Below are 23,726 nucleotides of genomic sequence, written 5' to 3' on the forward strand. Positions count from 1 at the left end.
AGAATGCGTTTCAGTACAAAACCAAAAACAAAAACAAAAAACCCTGCTTTTTATTCTTGTATTTGACTAAAGCAAACTCATGCCTCTGAGCTCTGCCAGGGACTGCACATGTGCCCTGCAGTTGGGAATCCAGCCATTTCTATCGCTGCATGCTTAGGGCTTGTTCACTTTTCTCTCCGTTGGTGCTGCTCCCAAAATGCAGTTTTGCTCGGACCACGTCACTCAGTTATTTCAGTGACTTGAGATTGGCTTTCTCACAAGGGATGGAGACCGCAATCTGTATTTTATAAGACAAATTGGAAGCTGTGGTTGTCCCTGGTATGTGAACCGACCTTGCATCATGTGAGTCCAACATGGGGAGCTTGCCATTAGTGAAATGGCTCTTTGCAGAGGGGACAAGTGTGTGCCCTTTGAGAGCCCAAAACTGGGCCAGAGCCTGCTGCCTCATGCCTGTCAATCATCACTCTGTGTCCCGAAAAATGACAAATGCTGCTGCTGTGTGTCTGCCAGCAGGTCCTAGGGATTCTCTGCTGATGCGGTCCCTTTGCATCAGAGATCAGAATCCAGCCCAGACTTTGCAAGTGCACAGCATGCTTGCAAAACACTTCATGTTCAGTTCTGGATAGCGCTGCATGCCCGTAGTCAGTTAAGCACCTTAATTCATGGTTAAAATGTTAGTTAATGGGATGCAAATTACAAAAAGGCGATTTTAAAGAAAAAAATCTTTAAGCCTAGTTTTGTTCAGGGCCCTTTGAGTTTTTTAGACTGTGTTGGTTAGATCATCTTTTTTACTGAGGTGTGTATGTAACTGAATACTTTATAAGATGTGGTTGGTCTTTTTAAATGTCTTAGGTTATTTTCACTTGTAAAATAATGAAGGCTGATGGACTGAGAAGCATCTTTCTGTTTGTTTGTTGTTTTTGATTGATCCCATCCACGTCACAGGCCAATTTCATTTTATAACAGCAGTAATTCCTTTTGATTTAACTGTCACATTGCTACAGGATTGTTGATGTGGTTAAGGGTTAAAAATATCCCAGGATAAAACTGCCATAGTTAAGTTATAAGACAATTTTTATAATGGATATCAACCCTCATGCTTTAGGTAATAAGCCAACCTTGGAGGTTAGGAATAATTTTCCTCTGTGTATAGATTGTGGGATAACTGTCCATCATGGGGTGTTTTTGTTCTGTTTTTGTTTTGTACCTTCCTCTGGCACTGGCCAAAGTCAGAGATAGGAGACTAAAATAGCTGGACAACTGGTCTGATAGTTTCTAGGAATCCTGTATTTAAAAAAATTAACAAAAATAACGGTGAATTCCAGCCAGGAGCAATGCTGTCATCATCTCATCATGTGAACAACTTCCACAAAGTGACCAAAAAATAAGACCTCCTCGTTACTGAATTTGTTTTATTAAAGATAAAATTGTTAACAGTACAAAATACCCTCTTACATATGCAGTAATAAAAAAAGGCATCAGATTTACACAGTAACTGAGCAGCATTGAGGCAAATGGGTTAGAATAAGAATAAACACCATTGTTTTAAAATACACCGGTAAGTTATTTTACTGTATTTATCACCTATAGGTGAAGGAAAATAAGATCTCCAGATAAATTCCCAATTAAGGATATTTTACACACCTTTTTCTATAGAGTAATATTGATGTGAAGCTAGGCTGGGCAAAGGAAACAAACCAACAAAACATCTCTCTAGAGGACTAGAAGGATCGAACATTAACCTTTATGATCAGTAGAAGCTCCACGTCATGGAAAATATACCAGTGGAGGGAAAAAACAAGGTGTGTTTTTTAGTTAACGGTAATGTTACTTTTTGCATCACTGGCAAAAACTCATCTTGACACAGTCTGTTTTCAGTTTAAAATGTGGTTCAGAACAGGTTAGAAAAAAAGGTCTGTCAGGGATGGGATGGGTAGGTAGACTTAAGCCTGCCCCAGTGCAGGGAATGAACTTGAGGATTCTTGAGGTCCTTTCCAACCTGACACTGCTGTGATTCTATTGGGCCCCTAAAGTTAGGCTCCTGAGTCAATATTAGACATCTAAATAAGTGGCCTGCTTTTGTGTTTTTGTTTTTTGAGTAACTAGGTACATTGAGATCAACAGTGTCTTCTATGGAAGATACATTTGGTTCTTCGAGTCTCGAGTCAGAAGGGGCCTCTTTGATCACCTAGTGCAGTGGTTCTCAAACTGTGGGTCAGGATCCCAAACTGGGTCATGACCCTATTTTAATGGGGTCACCAGGGCTGTCTTCGACTTGCTGGGGCCAAAGCCCGAGCCTCACCACCTGGGGTTGAAGCTGAAGCCTGACTGCTTCAGCCCTGGGCAGTGGGGCTCAGGTTACAGGCTCCCTGCCTGGGACTGAAACCCTTGGTCTTTGGCCCTCTCACCTGGGGCGACAGGGCTCAGGTGAGCTCGGCTTCGATCCTCCATCCTGGGGTCATGTAGTCATTTTTGTTGTCAGAAGGGGGTCGCAGTGCAGTGAAGTTGGAGAACCCCTGACCTAGTGTGACAGAGGCCACAGGACTCACCTGCATTAATTCCTCTTGAAATAGAGCAGATCTTTTAGAAGACAAATCCAATCTTGATGTAAAAATTTCCAATGATGGAGAATCCACCACAGCCCTTGGTGAGTTGATCCAGTGGTTAATTTCTCTCTCTCAAAAATGTACAGCTTAGTTCCAGTCTAAATTTGTCTAGCTTCAACTTCCAGCCATTGAATCTTATCAGACCTTTGTCTGGTAGATTGAAGAGCCCTGTATTATCGAGATTTTGTACTCCGCTTTATGAGAGCTGAAGTGCTCAGCACTCTTAGACACGTGGCCTGACTTGCCTAATGCCTTATGTGGACTTAGAGCCTAACTTTAGGCCCACCACTTGCAAAAGATCTTGGGCCAAATGTTTAAGTATCTGGCTCTTCTGTATTTACATAATTTGTGTGTAACTTTACCCAGCATTCTGCTAATATTCCTTTAATAATCTGTCTCATGTAGGCACTGATGCCATAAGGGCTTGAAGTATGTCCTCATTTCAGAGGATGGAATGAGGATTGAGAATCAACATGGCTTTTATAAAGGAAAATCCTCCCTCACCAATCTACTAGAATTCTTTGAGGGTGTTCACAAACATGTGGACAAGGGCAATCGAGTGGATACAGGGTAGTTGGACTTTCAGAAAGCCTTCTGACAAGGTCCCTCACTAAAGGCTCTTAAGCAAAGTAAGGAGTCGTAGAATAACTGGTTAAAAGACAGGAAGCAAACAGTAGGAATAAAGGGTCAGTTTTCACAATGGAAAGAGGTAGATAGTGGGGTCCCACAAGGATCTGTACTGGGACCAGTGCTGTTCAACATACATTCATAAAGGGGTAAACAGGTGGCAAAGTTTGCAGATGATACAAAATTACTGAAGTTAGTTAAGTCTAAAGCTGATGTGAAGAGCTACAAAGGGATCTCACAAAACTGGACAACTGGGCAAGAAAATGGCAGATGGAAATTCAGTGTTGATAAATGCAAGGTAATGCACATTGGAAAACATAATCCCAACCATAGATACACAATGATGGGATCTAAATTAGCTGTTACCACTCAAGAGCAAGATCTTGGAGTCATCATGGCTAATTCTCTGAAAACATCTACTCAGCATGCAATGGCAGTCAAAAAAGCAAACAATGTTTGGAACCATTAGGAAAAGGATAGATAAGACAGAAAATATAATGTCACTGTATAAACCCTGGTATGCCCACAACTTGAATACTACGTGCAGTTCTGATTGCCCCATCTCAAAAAACATATATTAGAATTGGAAAAAGTACAAAGAAGGGCAACAAAATGGATATGGGTATGGAATGGCTTTCCTAGGCAGAGAGATTAAAAAGACTGGCCTAATCAGCATGGAAAAGAGATGACTACGAGGGGAGATGACAGAGGTCTATAAAATCATGCATGGTGTGGAGACAGTGAATAGGGAAGTGTTATTTACCCCTTCATTTAACACAATCAAATTAATAGGATGTAGGTTTCAAACAAAGAAGAGGAAGTATTTCTTCACAGAATGCACAGTCAACCTGCGGAACTCATTTCAGGGAATGTTGTGACAGCCAAAATATAACTGGGCTCAAAAAAGAATGAGAAGTTCATGGAGGGTAGATCCATCAGTGGCTATTTGCCAAGATGGTCAGGGACGCAACCCCAGGCTCTGGGTGTCCGTAGACCTCCAACTGCTAGAAGCTGGGACTGGATGACAAAGGATGGATCACTCAGTTGCTCTGTTCTATTCACTCCCTCTGGCACTGGTGGAAGACAGCCTACTGGGCCAGATGGACCATTGGTTTGACCCCATATGGCCATTCGTATGTTGTTGTTATAAGACTTGATAAAATTACAATTGCATTTTCTTGGTGACAGTTTTTTTAAATGAAAAATGAATTCGCTTGAACATGTTTAGGCCAGAAAAAACTTAGGGCTTGTCTCCACAAATGGTTCTCAGAAAGCCGTAGCGAGACTCTACCCAGCACTTGTCTGCCACAGACTGACTGTTGGCGTAGGCCTTGGTAGTTCACGTTAACCGTTTGTTAATGTGCTTTGATCTAGTCCCATTTCAAAGAGGATTAGATCAAAGCACATTAACAAAACTGTTAATGCAAATCTGCAGTGTGTACTTGAACAAATTAGTCCACAACAGATTAGTGCAGGGAAGATTCACACCCCAGGTTCCCATAAATGAATTGTTTGTATAGACAAACCCTGTTTCTAGACAGTACAGCCTTACAGAATACATTCATGTACAAATTCCCCTCTCTTGTTCTACATATAGCAACTTTATCTGAATATACAGTACAAGTCAATCCTATTGATGCACCAAAATAAGACCCTGTATTAGACTTATTCCTTGCTCTGGCAAACACATTGAGAGATGATTGGTAGCTTTCCTGAATAAGGAGGGCAGGATCAAACCAAAAAAACCTAAATATCCAGTGTGTCAGTTCACAGCCCTTATTACTTAGGGCTACTAAGAAAGCAGCACTCATTCGGCAAGAGACATGGGCACCATGAAACACTACACAATCCTATTTGATTGTTTGTAATCCTAAATACATCAACTGTGCAGAGCAGAATTTGTTTTCTCCTTTAAGGCAGTGTATCCTTTACTGAAATCTCTTGCCCCCGATCAAAAGCTTTCAAGAGGGTTATTTTTATAGTGAACTATTGTGTAGCAGGGTGCAAGAAGGATCAGCTAGAGGCTGTTTGGCTTCTCGCCAGGGAGGGCAGAATTTGGGTTTAGTGTGCCAAGAGGATGGGAGTTAGGAGCTTCCTTCTGTGTCACTCGGATGTTGTAAAACGGCCCCTCCCACAGATGCTGGGGTAATGCCAGGACCTTTTGCCCTCGGTAACTGGTTCAAGGGAGACCTGTCTCTCTGTGTGCTTGAGTGATTACATCTCTGTAGTCAGAACAGCTGCAGTGGCAGACTGAATTACAGAGACTCCTACTCCAGTGACATTCAGCCATCCCATGACAGCAATTCCCAGGATGTCCCTCCACAAGTTTGAGTCCTTCGGGCTTCCACTAAATGCACCAACTGGCGTGACGCTCTGGGCTTCTTTTCCATGTCTTAGTTTACATGACAGTAATCTATTGCTTATCTGCCGCGGCCACACGGCTGGCTGCCACTTTCGAATCAAACTGTAACAAAGAGCACCGTTAATAGCACTGGCTGTATGAATATAAGATGCACTTTCAGGAGTTTAGGGAGGTTTATTTTTTAAAATTTCCCTTGCTTTATCAAAAGGCACCAATTACAGCTTCTTCTAGGGAAAAGAGAGGTTGGGTGGCGAACTCGCATCCACATGTTCCTCTATTAAACTGAGGTCAGTAAGTGAGAATAAAGAACGCTCCTCCGTGAGGAAAACCTGCCTCCCATCTCATGAAAAGCCTGAGCAGCCTTTATGACAGGCTCCAAAGCTTGGCATACATGAGCGGTCAAATCAAGGGCAGAAACAAATTCCAGATGAGAGCCCTCCACTGAGAAATATATATTATATAGCTATAGGGGCCCTGGACTCATTCCTGCTAAGCACTTTGGCCCAGTCCAGCAAAATGCTTATTACACATGTGCTTAAAGTCAGGCATGTGAGTAATCCTATTTGACTTTGTTGGGGTGGCAGGGGCTGGGGACTGTCCGGGTGCTTAAAATTAAGTATATGCTTAAGTATCATGTTAGATTGGGGCCAGAGTACTCTGGCCCCATTTTCAGGATCAGGCAGTAGTGCCCCAGATATTTTCAACTGGTAGTTTACAAACACCGAGGGCTTATCTATGCAGGGACGCTCAGGAAAGTAAATCCAAATTAACTAAAGGTGTGAATTTAAAGCACATTAGTTAAAGTTCATTAACGAATTAAATCAAATCAAATTAAGGCTATTTTAATTCGGAAGTGTCCACATAGGGGTTTAATGTGGTTTAACTAATCCACTTTAAATTCACACCATTAGTTAATTTGGATTATTTATCTGGAGTCTCCCCTTGTAGACAAACCCTCTCATTCAGTACTGAAGTGGCCGCGGTGCAGTTTAGCTTAATTCACTGCCATAACGAAGAGGCTGCCTCCAATGACGCACAAGCCTTAAACTATATGGAACTTTACAGGTGAAACCCAAAATCTCAGCACAAGCAAAGTGAATTGAAAGCCATTGTTTCCCCCCGGCAAACTTTCGAGATTTTGCATTAACATTGACTGTTCTCAAACTTATGCATTTTAAAAATCTGTAGTTTTAGGGTTAATTATGCAAATCTGACTTTTGGAGTGGGGAGAAGGGAACTGGGAGTTGCATGTTTCAGAGTAGCAGCCGTGTTAGTCTGTATTCGCAAAAAGAAAAGGAGGACTTGTGGCACCTTAGAGCCTAAGAAATTTATTTGAGCATAAGCTTTCATAAGCTATCGGTCACTTCATCGGATGCATTCAAAGTCTAAGGTGCCACATGTCCTCCTTTTCTTGATGCTAGAGATACTGATTCATTCCAGCATTCCAGCAACTGAAGCCTAATCAAGAATCAGAAGTCAATGCTAGCTTATACCATGTATTGTGCTGAGCTTGGAGTTTGAGGCACGGCTTGGTCCCTCTCTGTCTTACTAGCTTGCTCGTTGCTACAAAGTTTGTGTGCGTAAGAAAGAGCAAAATGCAGTCTTGTTAAATGTGGCATTCAAAGCAAGGTGGTGCTCCGGAGAGCTCAGCTGTAACACAAATAAGAAAAAGTTTTTATATTGGAGCAAGGAGGAATGATGCCCAAATGGATTTGAGGGGAAATAGAACAATTAACACGAGGTCTAATTGCTCCCCAGTTTAGTACTCTGTTGTAGCCTTAGCCGAGTCTCTCCAACATGGAGTACTGTATACCTACCTGGATTTCCTGAAATGTGGGGAAGTTAACAGTTTTTGTTCTGCACGGATACAGCTCTCTGGACAAGGTGAGGTTGGATCTGCTCAAATCAGTAATTCAAGATGGCTGCAAGATGTAGGAATACACCAACCTTGGCCCAGTCAAAGCAGGCACAGAACACACCTCATGGTGAGAAAGTGGTGGTTGTCTCTGTCTCCATAGCAATGGAGAACCGGCTGGTCTCCCTGCAGGACGACAGCTGCCAGAGCCGCTCCTGGCTCAGGCAACCCAGCTCCTTGAGAAGCTTGAAGAGGTCATTGCGGAATTTGACGCCAATGAAGGCATAGAGGAAGGGGTTGAGGCAGCAGCGGAAGCAGGCCAGAGTGTAGGTCACGTCGTCTGCCACATCCAGCTGCTTACTCTTCTCACACTGGCTGTCAGTATTGTTGAAAGCTGAGATGGTCTTGGCCAACATGACGCCATTGTAAGGCAGCTGGAAGACGATGAAGACTATCACCACAGCGATGATGACCTTGATGGCCTTGTTCTTCTCAAAGTTACGGGCCTGGAGCAAGGTCTTGACGATGACAAAGTAGCAGAAGGACATGACCAACAGGGGTACTAGGAAGCCAAAGACCATCTGGGACACTTTGATGCCGGTGTCGAACTTGTGCAAGTCGGTGGTGGCAATGATGGAGCAGCGGGGGGTCTCGGATGAGTTCACTCCACTGTGGACCAGTTCTGGGATGGAGAGGACAAAGGCCAGGATCCAGATGGAGAAGCACGTGATCTTGCTGATGAAGATCATGCGGGAGCGGAGACGGTGGGCGGAGGCGGCCTGGACGATGGAGAAGTACCTGTCAATGCTGATGGCCAGGAGCAGCAGCATCCCGCTGAAGAAGCTCATCTTACAGATGCAGTAGACGGCTTTGCAGGCAAACTCCCCAAAAAGCCAGTACTTGGCTGCACTCGTGGCCCAGAAGGGGAGTGTCAATAGGAAGAGAATGTCCGCTAAAGCCAGGTTCAGCAGGTATATGTCGGTCATCGTCTTGAGCCTCTTGAAGTAGATGTAGGTCAGCATCACTAGCCCATTCCCCAGGAGCCCAACAAAGCAGATGAATGAGTACATAGCTGGGAGGAATGCAGCGCGGAAGCTCCGGACCTCCGCCTTCTCACAGAGACTCTCGAACATGTTGTAATCGACAGTGACGTTGGAGTCATAGTAGTCCGTGACATTGTTGCCTGTGCACAACTAGAAGGGGAAGGAAACAAGTGTGCTCAAGGCCTTACCCTGCAATGAGGTAGATCCCTGGTAAATAACTCATTGCAGGAGCGAGGCCTGAACTGGGAACGTAAAGTGAGTAAAACCGCCAAGCCTCCAAAGCGGAGAAATCCCAGATCACTTCCAAGCCTTTCCCTGGCAAGCATCATGAGCTTAGCTGGTCAGAGCTTTTCATAATTTTTTTTTGGGGGGGGATGAAAAATGGAAATTCTATAGGAAATGCTGGAGTTTAACTAAAATTTTTCATGTTTTCGTAAAAAAACCAGAAACCTCAGAAAAAAAAATTCATACTTATTGGCTGAAATTTTTCAGGTTTTAAAAAACTGAAAATTTTTCAATTTTGAATGAAGGGTTTTAAAAAAGGAAAAAAAAAACTTGACGAAAATGACTTCCTCTTCGTTTAGACTATTTTTGGGAACAAAAACATTTCCTGACCAACTCTGGTCACAAGGAATTTTCTGCCTTTCCTCCTTGAATATTCACCCTTGGGATAACTCTGCGTATAACAAATGGCATGGAATAGACAGAGCGGTGCCATTTAATAATAGCTGGCTTTTATACATGTGGCCATGATCCAGGATGGGGTCTTCTAGGCACAACCATAAATATATACAATTAAAATTATATAATGGTTTTTGAACTTTTGGGGGATTCTTAGTGATGAAACTGCTAAACGAGAGTGATTGCAGGAGGTAAAGCAAGAAATCACTCTCATTTAGCAGTTTCATCATTAAGACTCCCCAAAAGGTTCAAAGGCCTCTATGCTTCTGGGGCGAAACAGAGCAGTGGTGTCATGAAACACACAGGAACACGTCAGGGTAGGAAACGTATGCAATAGGCCCTGTAAATGAAATATAACAACCCAAGTAAGCCTAGCCAGGAAAAATCAACATCGCTGTTCTCATAGTGTCCTGCAGGTTCTTCAGCGACTCCCCCAAAGGATAGAATTTTGGATAAAATTAGAACGGACCTTGACAGGTCCCTAAAGGCCAAACAGAACTGAACCTTAATTTGAGCAATTCAAACTTTGGTTGGCATAATACTTCATCAACAGGCACCTCTGTAGGGAGAAGCAGCTAATTACTGCAAGAGAGAAAGTGATCCTGTGAGGCTTCCAGCCCCATGGGCCAGAGCTGAGAGGCCTGAATCAGTTGCAGATGCGCATTTTCACCCACATCCTTTGAAGGCAGTCAGTTGCTAATATCAGTGTAGCCTCTGCACCAAGGGGAATGTTGCCCTCGTGAACAGAAGTCCTGCTGGCACTGGGTGAATTTGCTAAAAGACCTGAGGGGTGGCATTAGTCCAGAGAAGCTGGCCAAAGCTTCCCTTGACCAAGAAAGCAGCTGGATGCTGAAGAGGGAGTTGGATTCCTTATAGATATTCAGGATGAGAGGGTCAGGCTGGCACTGCCCAGAGCTCATTCCTTAAAGAGGCTCCTTGTTTCAAGTGTTGCGCTCAGGGGTTTTAAAGCTTCAGCCTATGGTATATTAAAATGTTGGTGTGTGTTTTTTTTTTTTAATTTAATCTGTGTGCAGGAGCGCTTTGAACTCCTAGACTCCTTGCTCTGCTGGGACCAAATTTCACTAGCCCCTCAGTCATCCCACTAAAATGGAGTGTATTGTAGAAATGCTAGCATGCACAGCGACTGAATTACAAAACAACATCTGAATGTACCGCAGTCACGTCACGGACATGGAATGTGGACATGGCGGTATTGCCAATCACAAGTATTCAAAGATTGAGTCGGGTCCCCCTAAAGTCATGAAATGGGCGTATTTTTTTTTTCCTTCAAATGGAAGGTTCCTATTTGATTTCTGGAGCCTTTAAGGGTCACATTTTCAAGGTTTCCTTGTCAGCCAGGAGGATTACAAACATTGGCTTTTTGAAAACAAAAGCTGAAATGCTCACATAATTCCATGATGCCGGGGCCGGGGCGCTAAGAAAAACCACCACATGGCATGCGATTCATGATAGAATGGTGAGAGTAGGCAATGCTGGAACAGCTTTGCAAGCCCAGTTCTCCTTAGATGCTTTCTGGCTCTCCTAGACCCCAAGGCTGGATGGGTGCACTGTCATTGTGTAACACGAGCCAAAGAACATGCATAAAACAACTGCTACCCTTGCTCTCCCTGTTTCGAGTAAGCCTGTGAAGTAGCAGAAACGAAGGACTTTGGTGTGGTTGTGGACAGGGCTCCTGGGGGATAGGCTATGACTGGGGCCCCCCACCTCAGTGACTTTCTGTAATAAAACAATAAGAGGGTCACTACAGCCCAGACAAAATCCAGTGAGTGAAGCTGCCAGGAAACGAGTGTCACTTTATCAGAGTCTCCTGCTGCTTGACTCAAGTTTCGTTGCTACTGCTTCTCTCTCAATTTGCCAGACTAGAGCGGCCTAAAGAGCAGCATGAGCTTGTGATGTCTGCACCCTGCTGTTCTCTGTCCCACTACCCTCCCTTCCTCTCTGCTCTGTGCAAAGATGAAAGGCTTCCCCTCTGGGTGGCGTCTACCTGTCTTATCTCTGCGAATCTTTGCATGCTCTTCGTGGCAGCCAGGCTTGGCTTTTACCACATCCTGCATGTATCTGAACCTCTGCCACCTGAAGTGAAAGGGGAAAGAAACCCACCGCAAAACCTTCCTTGCAGAGTCTGAGCCGGAGGGGGGGAGGAACACTCCCAAAGATGTAGCAGTCCTAGAGTACAGCTGGTCCTAGAGTAAGTAAGGTGCTCCTGGCCCAGAGTTCACTAGCAGGTCAGAACGGACAGTTCAGTAAAGCTAGATTCTTTGACGTGTTTCCTTTTTCCAGCTCTAGTTTTACTCTGAATTGGAGGAAGAGAATGAAGGAGGAGTTCATGGCAGATGAGAAACTTCCTCCTCCTGCAGTGTGAACCGATCAGGTCCCAATCCTGACGGCCTTTCTCACATGATCAAAGGCTGCAGTATCAGGTCACTATGACCAGATTTTCCCAAAGAGGTCAGCACCCAACAGGTGGGAAACCTGGCCATTTGTTTAGGTGCTGAAATGGGAGCAAGGCTGTCGGTATGGAAGCCCTTCTGGAAATCCCAGCCTTAATGGTCAGTTTGTATTACGTTCATTATCTTTAGTTCTTTTTCTTTCTTTCCTCAGATCTCACTGGCTCTGGACGGGTAATAATTCAGATAGTTGTTCTGTGAATTCTCCCTACTTTGGTCTAGGTGGCCACCTGAAAACCCTTTAGGATTCGAATATGAAAAGTAGTTTCTATCAGAATCACTTTTGCTGCTGCTTTGTCTATCAAAGTTATCCATACCTTCAGCTCTCCATTCAGTACAGGAACGCAGCTAGATTTCAACCAAGTCCCTTTTTTGTTTTTAACCTCTTACCTGAAAAATGAAGGGAAGACTCAAAACAACTGTCACCTTCACCTGTTTACCTAGAGAAGGAGGAAACACACTATTAGTGATTGCGATTCATAGATATTAAGGTCAGAAGGGACCATTATGATCATCTAGTCTGACCTCCTGCACAATGCGGGCCACAGAATCTCACCCACCCACTCCTGCGATAAACCTCTCACCTATGTCTGAGCTATTGAAGTCCTCAAATCATGGTTTAAAGACTTCAAGGAGCAGAGAATCCTCCAGCAAGTGACCCGTGCCTCGTGCTACAGAGGAAGGCGAAAAACCTCCAGGGCTTCTGCCAATCTGCCCTGGAGAAAAATTCCTTCCCGACCCCAAATATGGTGATCAGCTGAACCCTGAGCATATGGGCAAGATTCAGCAGCCAGATACTACAGAGAATTCTTTCCTGGGTAACTCAGATCCCACCCCATCTATCCCATCACAGGCGATTGGGCCTATTTACCATGAATATTTAAAGATCAATTAATTGCCAAAATCATGTTATCCCATCATACCATCTTCTCCATAAACTTATCGAGTTTAATCTTAAAGCCAGATAGGTCTTTTGCCCCCACTGCTTCCCTTGGAAGGCTGTTCCAAAACTTCACTCCTCTGATGGTTAGAAAATTAAGAGGGGTACCCAGGTAATGTACATTTGTCCTGGAAATAAAGTTTGAAAATGGTTTCCAAGTTTTAACATGATACATTGCACAGCTGTAGCGTCTCTCATCCATGAATCCCAAAGCATTTGACAAACCTTATTAAGCCTTGTACAGATGGATAAACTGAGGCATAAAAGAGAAGTTAAGGTCCAGATCCTAAAAGGTCTTTATGTCTCTAATTCCCACTGAAATCAGTGAGAGGCGCCTAAGGACCTTTGAGTTTCTTGCCTTAGTCAGAGGTGGGCAAACTACGCCCTGCAGGCCACATCCAGCCCACGGGACTGTCCTGCCCAACCCCTGAGATCCTGGCCAGGGAGGCTACCAACCCCTCCCCTGCTGTCCCCGCCCCACAGCCTCAGCTCGTCATGCTGCCAGTGCTCTGGCCTGCTGCTCCTGCCAGGCAGCGTGGCAACATGGCTGGCTCCGTCCGGGTGGTGGGGCTGCAAGCTCCTGCTGCTCGGTAGGGGGGCAGGGAGAGGGGGAATTTGATAAGGGGCAGGGAGTCCCCGGGGGGGGCAGTCAGGGGACAGGGGGCGGTTGGATGGGGCGGAGGTTCGGGGGGTGGTGGTCAGGGGATGGGAACAGGGGGGCTCGGATAGGCATGGAAGTCTCAGGGGGCAGAGGTGTGGATAGGGGTCGGGGCAGTCAGGGAGTGGGGAGGAGCTGGGGGGAGTGGAAAGGGAGGATAGGGGGCAGGGGCCAGGCTGTTTGGGGAGACACAGCCTTCCCTACCTGGCCCTCCGTACAGTTGTGCAACCCCAGTGTGGCCTTGGGGCCAAATAGTTTGCCCACCCCTGGCTTAGGTGACAAACCCCAAGTCACACAGCAAGTTAGGATAAAAGCAAGAAATAGAAACCAGGTGTCCTGCATTCTAGGTGTAAAGAATGAAGTTAAAAGACTTGTAGTTAACTTGTGCTTGGTTTATCACATTGTCTGGTTTATTTTTAGTTATTTCTTTACAAAAAGGCTATCCCTCTTGCAGGGGACGAGGACAATCAGCAACCAGCCACACGTAGCTCATACATGCCTCTTAATTGTTGGGCTAAAGCTTACTTAATGTGAATAAAAAAAAGTATGGCTGTGTCTGTGATAAATTTGGCCCAGCTGTGCCCTGACAGAAGACTACAGAGCAAGGAACTGAGATCACCTACAGGATACATTTGATTGAAGTGGGCTGAAATTTATTATACTTTTCTAAGTGTCAGAGCCAACTTCTGCTTTGAACCCAGAGGTGCTGCCTGCTGAAGACGGGGAAGGAAAAAGAGTAAATTCAGAGCCAGGAGTGACGTGCTGGAGCAATCGCAGACAAGCAGCTCTTCCTCTGTGGTTAATGAAGGCGCAGAGGCCAGTGAAAGCATTTTGCTTTCCGCTGTTTAAAACGGACTCCGGTTTCTTACCTCAGCCTCCAGTCATCAGCTACCTAGGTTAGACGTCGATCCTGCAAGGCATGAAAGCCCTCAGTTCCCTCTGGCTCTGAGGGGAGCTGTGGATGCATCTCACCTTGGAAGATACGTGGTCTCTTGGGGTATATTTACACAGCCCGCGGCAGCGAGCCTCCCAGCCTATGTTGACAGAGCCCCTGCCCAGGGTCTCCTGCTAGTGCTCTACTGTGTAGACAGTGCTGTGGAGTTGCGGCTTTGGCTCTGAAGCCCAACTCCCTACCTAGGCTTCAGAGTAGGCTGTGTAGACATATCTTGGTATGACTGGGCCCTTCCCGCATCTCTCTTAGGAGCAAGTGGGTTTGTTTGCTAGGATGTCTGCAACCCCCTAGTAATATTTAGCACTTGCTTCACACTGCTTTTTGCAGGGATCAACCAAGTAATGAGAAACAGACCCCATCTTACCAATACGGAAATTGAGACACGCTAAAGTCAAGTGATTTGCCCAAGGCCACTTAGCAAGTCGCTGGCAGAGCCAGTGATGAACCATTGGTTCACAGCCCTTTGTTTCTTCCCATAGGCCATGCTGCCTTTGTATCTTTAAACCCATTCATTACTGAGTTTGAATCATTCATTCACTCCCACTGTTGTTACCATCCTGTTCTGTGTTCAGCTCTATTCTTTGTGGGATTGCTGGCTGTTGTTTCTCAAGTGCCTTTGCAATGCCAGTTTGTGCCTGCCCGGGGCTCAGCTCTAGGAAGCTCTTGTGCAGTTACTCCTATGCACTGGGAGGATTGATATCCACTAGTTCACGAGTCTGTTGCCACACTGCCATCTGTAGGTCCTAGGCCGGAGTGGCATTATTCAGATAAACGGTTAACTCAGTATTGGGTGATGATCAGCAAAGGTGTTGTAGAGAGAACAAAAGAGGCCTAATCTTCCCATAGAGCGATGAGAAAGTCATGCTTCTCTTTCTCCCAGAGCCTTCTGTGAGCTTACCACAAAGTTTCTCAGAAGTCTGGGCCTTGGCTGGAGATGGGACATTGGCAGGGAGGGCGAGGGCTCCGAGGTGGCACTGAGCTTTCTCTCTCTTGGGGTTGGCTGGCTGGTTGGTGCTCCCATGCTCAGGAGGTAGCGGATCACCATATGTGGGGTTGGGAAGGAATTTCCCCAGGTCAGATGGGCAGTGACCTTAGAGGAGTTCTTCACCTTCCTCTGCAGCATCTAGCTGTGGGTCACCTGCCAGCTTCTGTAATCAACCGTCTGATATAATTATATCCTGTACACGCACCCACCCTCCCTCTGTTGGTTTGTACAGGATCCAGGACAATCCCAATCTGGAGGGTCCTAGGTGCTACAGCATCAGACATAACACAGAAGCAGAGACACTTTGGTCTCCATCTGTTTCTTTGACCAAACTACATGGGGTATCAGGGAAAGCTGCACATGACCAGTGAAGACAAGTAGAACCAGAAGAGCGACCAGGATGGATCAGACTAGTAGTTCATTCAGTCCAGTATCCGATCCCTGACAGTGGCCAGGACCAGATGCATCCAAGGGTGGAGTATAACACCCCCTCCCACCTCAAAACTGGCAGCAAGAACGGCTTTGCTCACCCTTGAGAGCTGCTACCCCACACTTGGAGCTACACCACAGCGTATGGGGCAGGAAACATGGAGGGTGCCCACAATCAGTTGAAACAGCTGGTGGAATTTAGTGAGGCAGAAGCCAGTTACCTGGCTTTGGAGGGGACACGGAGGCTAACACCCCAACTCTTCCCAGAAGCCCTGTGGGATCTTTAGTGATAAGTGAGGCCTTTGTCTTTTCTTAAACTCCTCCAAGACCACAGCTCCAGCAGCATGGAGCCCCCTAGCACCAGGCTGTGGCGGGAATTCAGTAATTGAGAGGGCACTGCATCTCTCATCCAACCGCTGACCAGATCTGCCCACACTTTAACCTCTGAGGAGTGACATCAGAACCCCACAGTGGTCTGGTTTTTTGCTTTGGAGAGTGATAACGAACTGAAAACAAAAGTGACTCAACTAACCATTTTCGGATAGCTCATCTACATAACTTTCCTTTAAAGAACCCCTGTTTTGCTTTCTTTAGGAGTTTTCAGTGTCACTTGACTTCCAATACCAAGAAAAACTGCTTAAACAATCCCCCTGGGGCAGTTGACAAACCAGAAAGGACCAAGGAGACAACGTCTTCCTACCTGGCTTTCCCTCACCAGCTTGTTGAGTGAGTCCCACTCTAAGTGTAGTGGGCATGGAAGCCCACTGCCCTCTCTTGCGAACACCACTGCTGGGAACCAAGCTTTCCAAAGCACTGGGGAGAGATGAAGTGGCTAGCAGGAGAGGAGTGGAAATGAGCCAAACGGCCCTTTGAACTCTGGAGTTTCATGGGCAAGTTTAGAACATTTTTTTTTTTTTTTTACCTGTGGCTGTTCTTGGTTCTGGGTATTTTCCTAAAGTTTCATCTCTCAAAATACTAATAGAAACTCCCCCCCTGAAAGTCCCTGTAACAGCAGAACTCGCAACCATGCTAAATAAAACAAAATAAAATATCCAGGGGAGGGAACTAGTTCAGACAGGAGGTCCAGTGCCCCCCACCAGCTCCTTTGGCTGTTCTCTGTATGTGCTTTTCAACCACTCTGTCCTTCAAATGCACCACATCATTCCAGAAGCCCTGCACGGAGAGACTTCCGGCTCAGCCTGGTTCCTCCTGGATCAATAAGGGAAGAGCGATTCCCTGTTGAGGTTCCTACCAGCCTATCTGTGAGGAGGTGGGTCCCAGCTGGGAGCTCCTCACTCCTTCCGGAGACAGGGTAGGGTTTTTTTGAAAATGCTCAGCATTGGCCCATCTCTGCTCCCATGAAGTCACCAGCAAGATGCCCATTAATTTCAAGGGGCAGGGAGATAGGCCTGCGCTGAGTGCTTTTGGCTCCTTCCCCCCAGCGTATGCATTGTGCTCTGGATTGTCCCATTGCACAAGGGAACAGATCTCAAACTAGATCAGGGAAGATACTGCAGCAAGAGGTTAAAAAAGAGGCATTTGTGTTCAGCTGCACAGCCTACGCAGGAGTAAAGAGATGGAACTAGGAACAGGAAACTTTAGGGTGAGCATCAAAGAAAATGCTTCCAGACCATGGGATGTATCTGGCTGTGGAACAGCCTCCCAAGCGAAGTAGCAGAAACCCCATCAACTGGGGTATTTAAAACTAGACCAGACCCAGCCCTGCGGAATGGACCAGAGAACCATCCTACCCAGACTCTTTTGCAATGAACCACAATTGAGCTAACAGGTCTGCTCCATCCTCACCTTCTAAGAATCTATGACTCAGATTGGGGTGGGCTAGACTCTCATCCAGAGATGGTCGTTTTACACCCATTTTGCACTGTAAATGGCTGCACCAGGTGCAGGGCAACAGGGAGCTGGCCACACCACTGGATTTTCAGACGATGGCTGGAGAAGACTTTGAACAGTAGCAACAACAGATCCAATAAACTCAGCAGAAAACCTGCCTGGCTCTTACAGAGGAGAGTCTGCTCTGGGGCTATGGCCACAGGTGAATGATCCTTTCGCACTAGCCAGACATACAAAACCTGAGTTTCCAAGTCAGGGACCTAAACCCACATTTAGACTAAGGGCACATTTACACAGCAAGTTAGCACACTGAGACTGGGCATAACCGTGGTGGATTTAATCTAGCTAGTGCAGGTAACAAGACCAGTGAAAATGTCCCAGCACAGGATTCAGTGTGGGTTAACCATCCCAATTCAAACCCATTGGGGACTCGGGGTACATACCCAGGAATGGTCACATGCTGAAGTCCATGCCACCACATCTACACTACTGTTGTCCTCACTAGCGAGATTAAAACTGGCATGGGAAGGCATAACTCTGTGCGACCAATTGTATGTTCATGTGGGGTGTAGACATACCTCTGGGCTAATGCAGTGTGTGTGTTCTTGTCTTCATGTGCAGTGCTGCTGAGGTGCTTTAGTAAAGACACGACTACACCAACAGGAGAGCTTCTGTCGACACAATGCTGTCTACACCAGGGGCCAGGTTAGGGTTGCCAACCCTCCAGGTTTGTCCTGGAGTCTCCAGGAATTAAAGATAATCTTTAATGAAAGATTATGTTATGTGATGAAACCTCCAGGAATACATCCAACCAAAATTGGTAACCCTAGGCTGCCAGGTTGGTATAACCCCGTCGTTCAGGGGTGTGGATTTTTCACACTCTTGAGCCATGCAGTTATACCGATATAAGTCTGTAGTGTAGACCTGGCCTGTGTGTCTGCTACGGCAGAAGCTGCTTCTGACGCCCCCCTCACACTCTTCAGACTCTGTGACCTTCAGGAAAACAACCAGTTGTTTCTGAGAAAGAATGGTTCATCAGCATTCATTAGCATATTTAGTCTCTCTCGCGGAGGTGTTAGTGCCTCTCTCTCTCTCTCATTCTGTCACTCAGCTCTTGCCATCAGGGCCTACTTCCCTCATTTCAGTAGCGAAACAGACCAATGGGGCAAAACCAGGTCTTTCATCTCAGGCACTCGCAACACATTGTGACAGAAGGGAGAAATTTCTTTCCCCACCCCCTCACGGAAATTGTGAACCGAACGAGCGGGCTGCAGAGATAAACAGATTAGCAGAAAATTCATTCTAAAAAAGAAGAGCTCGTGTTTTCTGCCATAAGTGCTGTATCAGTAATAATCCCTAAGCCCCAGTCTGAAAAAGCACTTTAGCATAGGCGTAGTCCCACTGGCTCCTGTTGTGCTGGTAGTGAGGTTAACAATGTGTTGAAGTGTCTTGCTAGATTAGGTCCTAAGTCCCTTGAGCTGGACCTTGCTGTCTTTACACAGCTGAGCAGGGATTTTTAATGTGAGTACATGTTGCAGGTTAGGGTTTCTTCTGCATCATCTAATGTCTTGTAGGCTTCCACAGGGCATGGACAATAAGGTGACCTCCCTGTTGTCTCCCCATATTTATTTCAGTGGAATGGCATTCTGCACCTCCCTCCTTTCCCCGCCATGCCAAGGCTCAGGAGTCTCTATCCCTGAACGGCACTGGCCCTACTCGAGCCACACGTGTTCTGTGACAGTTGCCCTATACCTTGCCCTACGTTTGCCCGTTTATTATTCTCAATCTATGTTCACTGTGGGCACTTGCTGCTGGAGTTTCAAAAACTCCTTAGAGAGGAAGCATGGTCTTGTGGTTAAGACTGGAGTGAGATATAGGAAACCTGCGTTCGTTTCCCAGCTCCACCACCATTTCCCTGTGTGATCTTGGGAAAGTCACTTAATTTTTCTGCACCTCAGTTTCACCATCTCTAAAAAGGGGAAAATACTTCCTTGCACCCACCTTTTCTCTGTCTTGCCTATTATGGGTGGGATTTTCAAAGAGCATAAGGGAACTCAAAGATCCCACTGAAATAGTTAAGGGGCAGGGACTATCTTTATATGCATGTACAGCACCCACACAATGGGACTCATCTCAGCTGGAGCATTTAGATGTTACCGTGAGGAATGCCCTAATAACATCCCCCAGGCTGCTGTGCTGGCAGAGGCCTAAATGCACAGGGAAGCCTTTTAACTCCCTACTCATTCCAGACTTTGACTTGAAAATATGGCATGAAGATAGGGCAGCAGGACCCACCTCCTCGCTCAAAGCAAAGCCCAACCATCTACTGATGCTGTCATGCTTCTGTGCTCTGTGGTTTCTGTGGGCAGTATCTCAGAGCAGAGCTTGCCCGGAATCTGTACCACTCTCCTAATTATAGCATTGACCATCCATTCATTCCCAGAAAATCATCAGGTGTCTTTCAATCCCACTTTGCTTAATTCATTTGCAAAGTGGTTCGACCTTCTGCTTTCTTCTGATGGCAAAGCTGTTACCATTCTGCGTTCTCTGTTGTGTTCTCTCCCCCACCCCTCCACCTTTCTTTGCCCCTTTCATTCATTCCGGAATGATTTTTTGCAAGTATTTTGAGCACTAAAGAAAGTGAAAAGAAGTATGTTTAAAAGCAAGCACTAGGAGGAAGGAAATTACTTGAGTAAAGCCTGGAGTCGAAAGGATAAAAATATTTGCACTCCAGTTGTTCAGCCACATCTCTGACCCACTACTCTCTAGTTTCCTATGATTAACCCTGTGGATGCAACAAAACCACTGAAGGGAAATCTGAAACACGTTCTTGCAAAGCAGACCTGAGCTATAATCAAACACTCAAGGAGAGTCTTAAATGCTGACAGTAACAAGCTGCAAGTTCTTCAGGAACAACACTGGTGCTGTATTTCCAACAGCAGACAGAGCCAGTGCCTGCTGCTGCTCGTTTTGATGCTTAACGATGAAATAATCTATGGAAATACAGCTCCAACTAGATTCAGTCCCACACTGAGTGAATCCAAAGCAACAACTCTGCATGGATCCAAGGACCTAAAAATGCTTTCCCTTTGAGAGAGGGAAGCATTATAAAATTATCCCCACCTCACACCTAGGGAAATCAAGGCAGAGAGAAAGGAAGTGACTTGCTCAAAACTGCACAGGGAGTCTGTAGCAGAGCCAGGAACAGAATCCAAACATCCTTGCTCCTACTCAAATCGCTAGACTATGGTCAACGATACTCGGGAGAAAGGCTCCCCTTTGTCATTTAAAAATAGGAAAATTAAGTAGTTTTAAAAATCTGGTTAGAGAGATGGTTTCCCCTGTTTGTTTTCAGATGTGAAAATTGAGGAAAATTGAAACAATTTAAAAACAATATTTTAAATAGAAATTTTAAAAAAAAGTATTTCAGTGTAATGCATGGCGGGTCCTTTCCTCTCAGCGTCGTTTGGAATGACGTGGGGAGCATCCCTAATAGCGCAGATGAGAACAAGACTATATGGGGATACCCAAAGGATGGGGAAGATGCACTCACCACTGTCCATGGTCTGCCTTCTGCTGGCGTTACAATCGCAGGGTGGGTGAAGGCACCACATACGACAGTGTGGTGTCAGAGTGCAGCATTTGTCAAGGGCCCCGTTCAGGGGACTCTGGCTTTTATACCCTTATCACTAAGAAGCACATGACATGCTTGGAGGCTGCTGAGATTTTGATTATGCTCCTCCTCCCCACCCCACTGAGCCAGCCACACTATACCAGCCTGGGGACCACAGAGTGCTTCCTGGTGCACTGCAGTATTGCCGAGTGGCACTTTCCCAAAACAGAGACCTGTAAATAACAGCAGAGTCTGGTGCATGAGGCGAGTGACTGTATCTAAGAGGGGAGGGCTTGTCATTCTTTCGTTATTTCGCCTCCCTGTAATTCATCCACACTGAGGTGAGCATAGACTGCAGAACATTTAGCACATCTACCAGAACCCAAGTACTCATGAGAAACAGAAAAAAACCACTCCTCCCCCCCCATCTTTTCCTGGGGAGACCACTCAACAGCTGCCTGGGAAGGGAACAAGTTTTCTCCAGTGGTTTGTTTACAGCAAGGAAGCCAAGGTAAATCTATCTAGGTTATTATATTAGCTCCCATCACCAAGTTGATATCCCCACTGTCTCTAAACGCTCAACAGCTTCCAAGCCTGCAAATGAATATCCTCCTCCTCTGTGGTTTGCATCATCAGCCGCTAAATATCTCACCGCACACTATCTGCCTTGAAAGTCTCCGTGGGTATGTGATTCCCCTGCTCCTTCCCCACCGCCACATCACTCCAGGAATTTCTGAGTAATCGCAGGTTCCTGACTAAAGGTCCAGTTTCCACAACAGCGTCCTCCCCTCCTTGTGGGACGGTATCACTGCAGGAGCTTTGGGCTCTGAAGGACATGGTATCCCTCTTTTGGCCTGATTCTTCCTTCCTGGCTGCTCCCTCCAAGGCCCATCAGTGTACAGGATGGACACCAGGAGTTCCCTGAGCATACTGCCTTGCAGAACTCCCAGCCCCTGTGAGCGAGCATGAGGAGATGGTCCCTCCAAGTTAACAACGAGGCACACTGTAAAGGTAGAGAGAGTGGGAACTTTGCATTGTGGTTGCCCGTGCTAGACTGTATCACCTGCTCTTTGGAGGGACTTTGTTCTCAAGGGCCGTCAGTCCTGTGCTGCTCTCCCCTAATTGGGCTTTGCGTAATCCTAGTTGTCGCTCTCACAACAACGGGCCAAATAAATCCATGATGCAACTCCAGTGACTTCAATGCATTTACACCAAAGATGAATTTAGCCTAATAACTAGAACCATTACACTAGCAAATCCAAAAGTTGTTATCCTGCAAGCATTATGAGGTGAGGGAGGGAGGGAAGGAGAAGAAAAAAATATTCCCAATAATTTCTGTGCAAACTCTGTAAAATTGCTTTTTTTAAATAAGACACTGCACGTGGCATGTGCAGAACACACAATGTGTTGTGGGGCTGAAGTTTTAATCAGTCCTCACTTGGGATGATCTACAAAAATTAACTTTTGGCTTCCTAAGCACATACCACCATGATGTGAGTCACATTCTCTCTCTCTCTCTCCCCCTATTTGTCTAGGTATACGTAGGTCCATTTAACAACTGAGTCTTTGACACTTTCTTTGACTACACAACTTGCAGAAGAAGCAGGTGTGCTACCGCTGAGAGAGAGATCCCCCCCCCCCTTTTTTTTTAAAATACCTCTTCCTGGAACAAGGTCTGAAGAGGAAAACCACATTGTAGGGCTAGGTAAAATATTTAGAAACGGTAGGTGGAAAGCTTTTGACTTGCACACTTTACTTACTGTATATGGAAATGAGTGGAGTTGGTAGGATGGTCACATTCTTCTCAACCCTCTCTTGGCCAGCGCAGTTACCAGATATATAGGAGCCAACCTGAGCTTAATGCAGTGTCAATTCAGAAAAAAGAAAAGGAGTACTTGTGGCACCTTAGAGACTAACCAATTTATTTGAGCATAAGCTTTCGTGAGCGACAGCTCACTTCATCGGATGCATTCAGTGGAAAATGTAGAAGATCTTTTCGTACACACAAAGCATGAAAAAACACCTCCCCCCACCTCACCTACCAGCAGGAGAGTGAGGTGTGGGGAGGTATTTTTTCATGCTTTGCGTGTACAAAAAGATCTTCTACGCTTTCCACAGTATGCATCCGATGAAGTGAGCTGTATCTCACGAAAGCTTATGCTCAGATAAATTGGTTAGTCTCTAAGGTGCCACACGTACTCCTTTTTGTCAATACAGAGTGGTTCTGGCTGTGGTCAGAGACAATGAGAGTGGGACAGTCAGGCAGATGTTTGCAGTTTCTTCTGCAGCTTCCTGTATGCTCGTCACGTGGGTTATCTTCAAAGCTGCTGTTCCTGCTTCAGGATCAATTGTAGGTTGTCAGAGACGAGTGAATCTATGTAAATAACTTTCTGCAAGGTGCGGCTAGAAATGTTAAAAATAAAAATGCACAATGTGTTTTCAATGTAAAATATTATCACCCCTGTTGCTTAGCAGCCATGTTCATGGTTTGTTCCCCCCCAAAAAGGAGATTTTTTGGTGACCATTAGCTCAGAATCCTAGCAGACTGTTCTTACTGTCTTATCTGCAAGCACGGGTACACTCGTCCCTCGGTGCCCTCCTCCATGATTGTCCTGTACAGGTTACCATACTTTTCAGACAAAAATAGCATGGAAGA

The 23,726-nt window shown here is 45.8% G+C and overlaps 1 protein-coding gene across 1 annotated transcript; it reads right to left on the reverse strand.

The window, feature by feature from the left end:
• Nucleotides 1–1,383: 1,383 nt before the first annotated feature.
• On the reverse strand, nucleotides 1,384–21,091 carry CCR7 (C-C motif chemokine receptor 7). Its single transcript, XM_077806248.1, has 3 exons — nucleotides 21,011–21,091; nucleotides 12,033–12,082; nucleotides 1,384–8,643 (listed from the first exon to the last, which is right to left on the reverse strand). Exons 1-3 carry the CDS (start codon nucleotides 21,069–21,071, stop codon nucleotides 7,576–7,578), a joined length of 1,179 nt encoding a protein of 392 aa, XP_077662374.1. The 5' UTR covers nucleotides 21,072–21,091; the 3' UTR covers nucleotides 1,384–7,575.
• Nucleotides 21,092–23,726: the final 2,635 nt, after the last annotated feature.

The sequence above is a fragment of the Eretmochelys imbricata genome, chromosome 27 (genome assembly GCF_965152235.1).
Source record: "Eretmochelys imbricata isolate rEreImb1 chromosome 27, rEreImb1.hap1, whole genome shotgun sequence".
Lineage (NCBI taxonomy): Eukaryota > Metazoa > Chordata > Testudines > Cheloniidae > Eretmochelys > Eretmochelys imbricata.

What these genes read in the sequence shown, in the direction of transcription:
- CCR7 (XM_077806248.1), bottom strand. Translation starts at nt 21,071, where the DNA reads ATGTGGTGCCTTCACCCACCCTGCGATTGTAACGCCAGCAGAAGGCAG. An exon ending in AAGGCAGACCATGGACAGTG is followed by an intron (nt 12,083 to 21,010) that starts GTGAGTGCATCT and finishes CTCCTTCTCTAG; the next exon opens with GTAAACAGGTGAAGGTGACA. An exon ending in GTCTTCCCTTCATTTTTCAG is followed by an intron (nt 8,644 to 12,032) that starts GTAAGAGGTTAA and finishes TTCCCCTTCTAG; the next exon opens with TTGTGCACAGGCAACAATGT.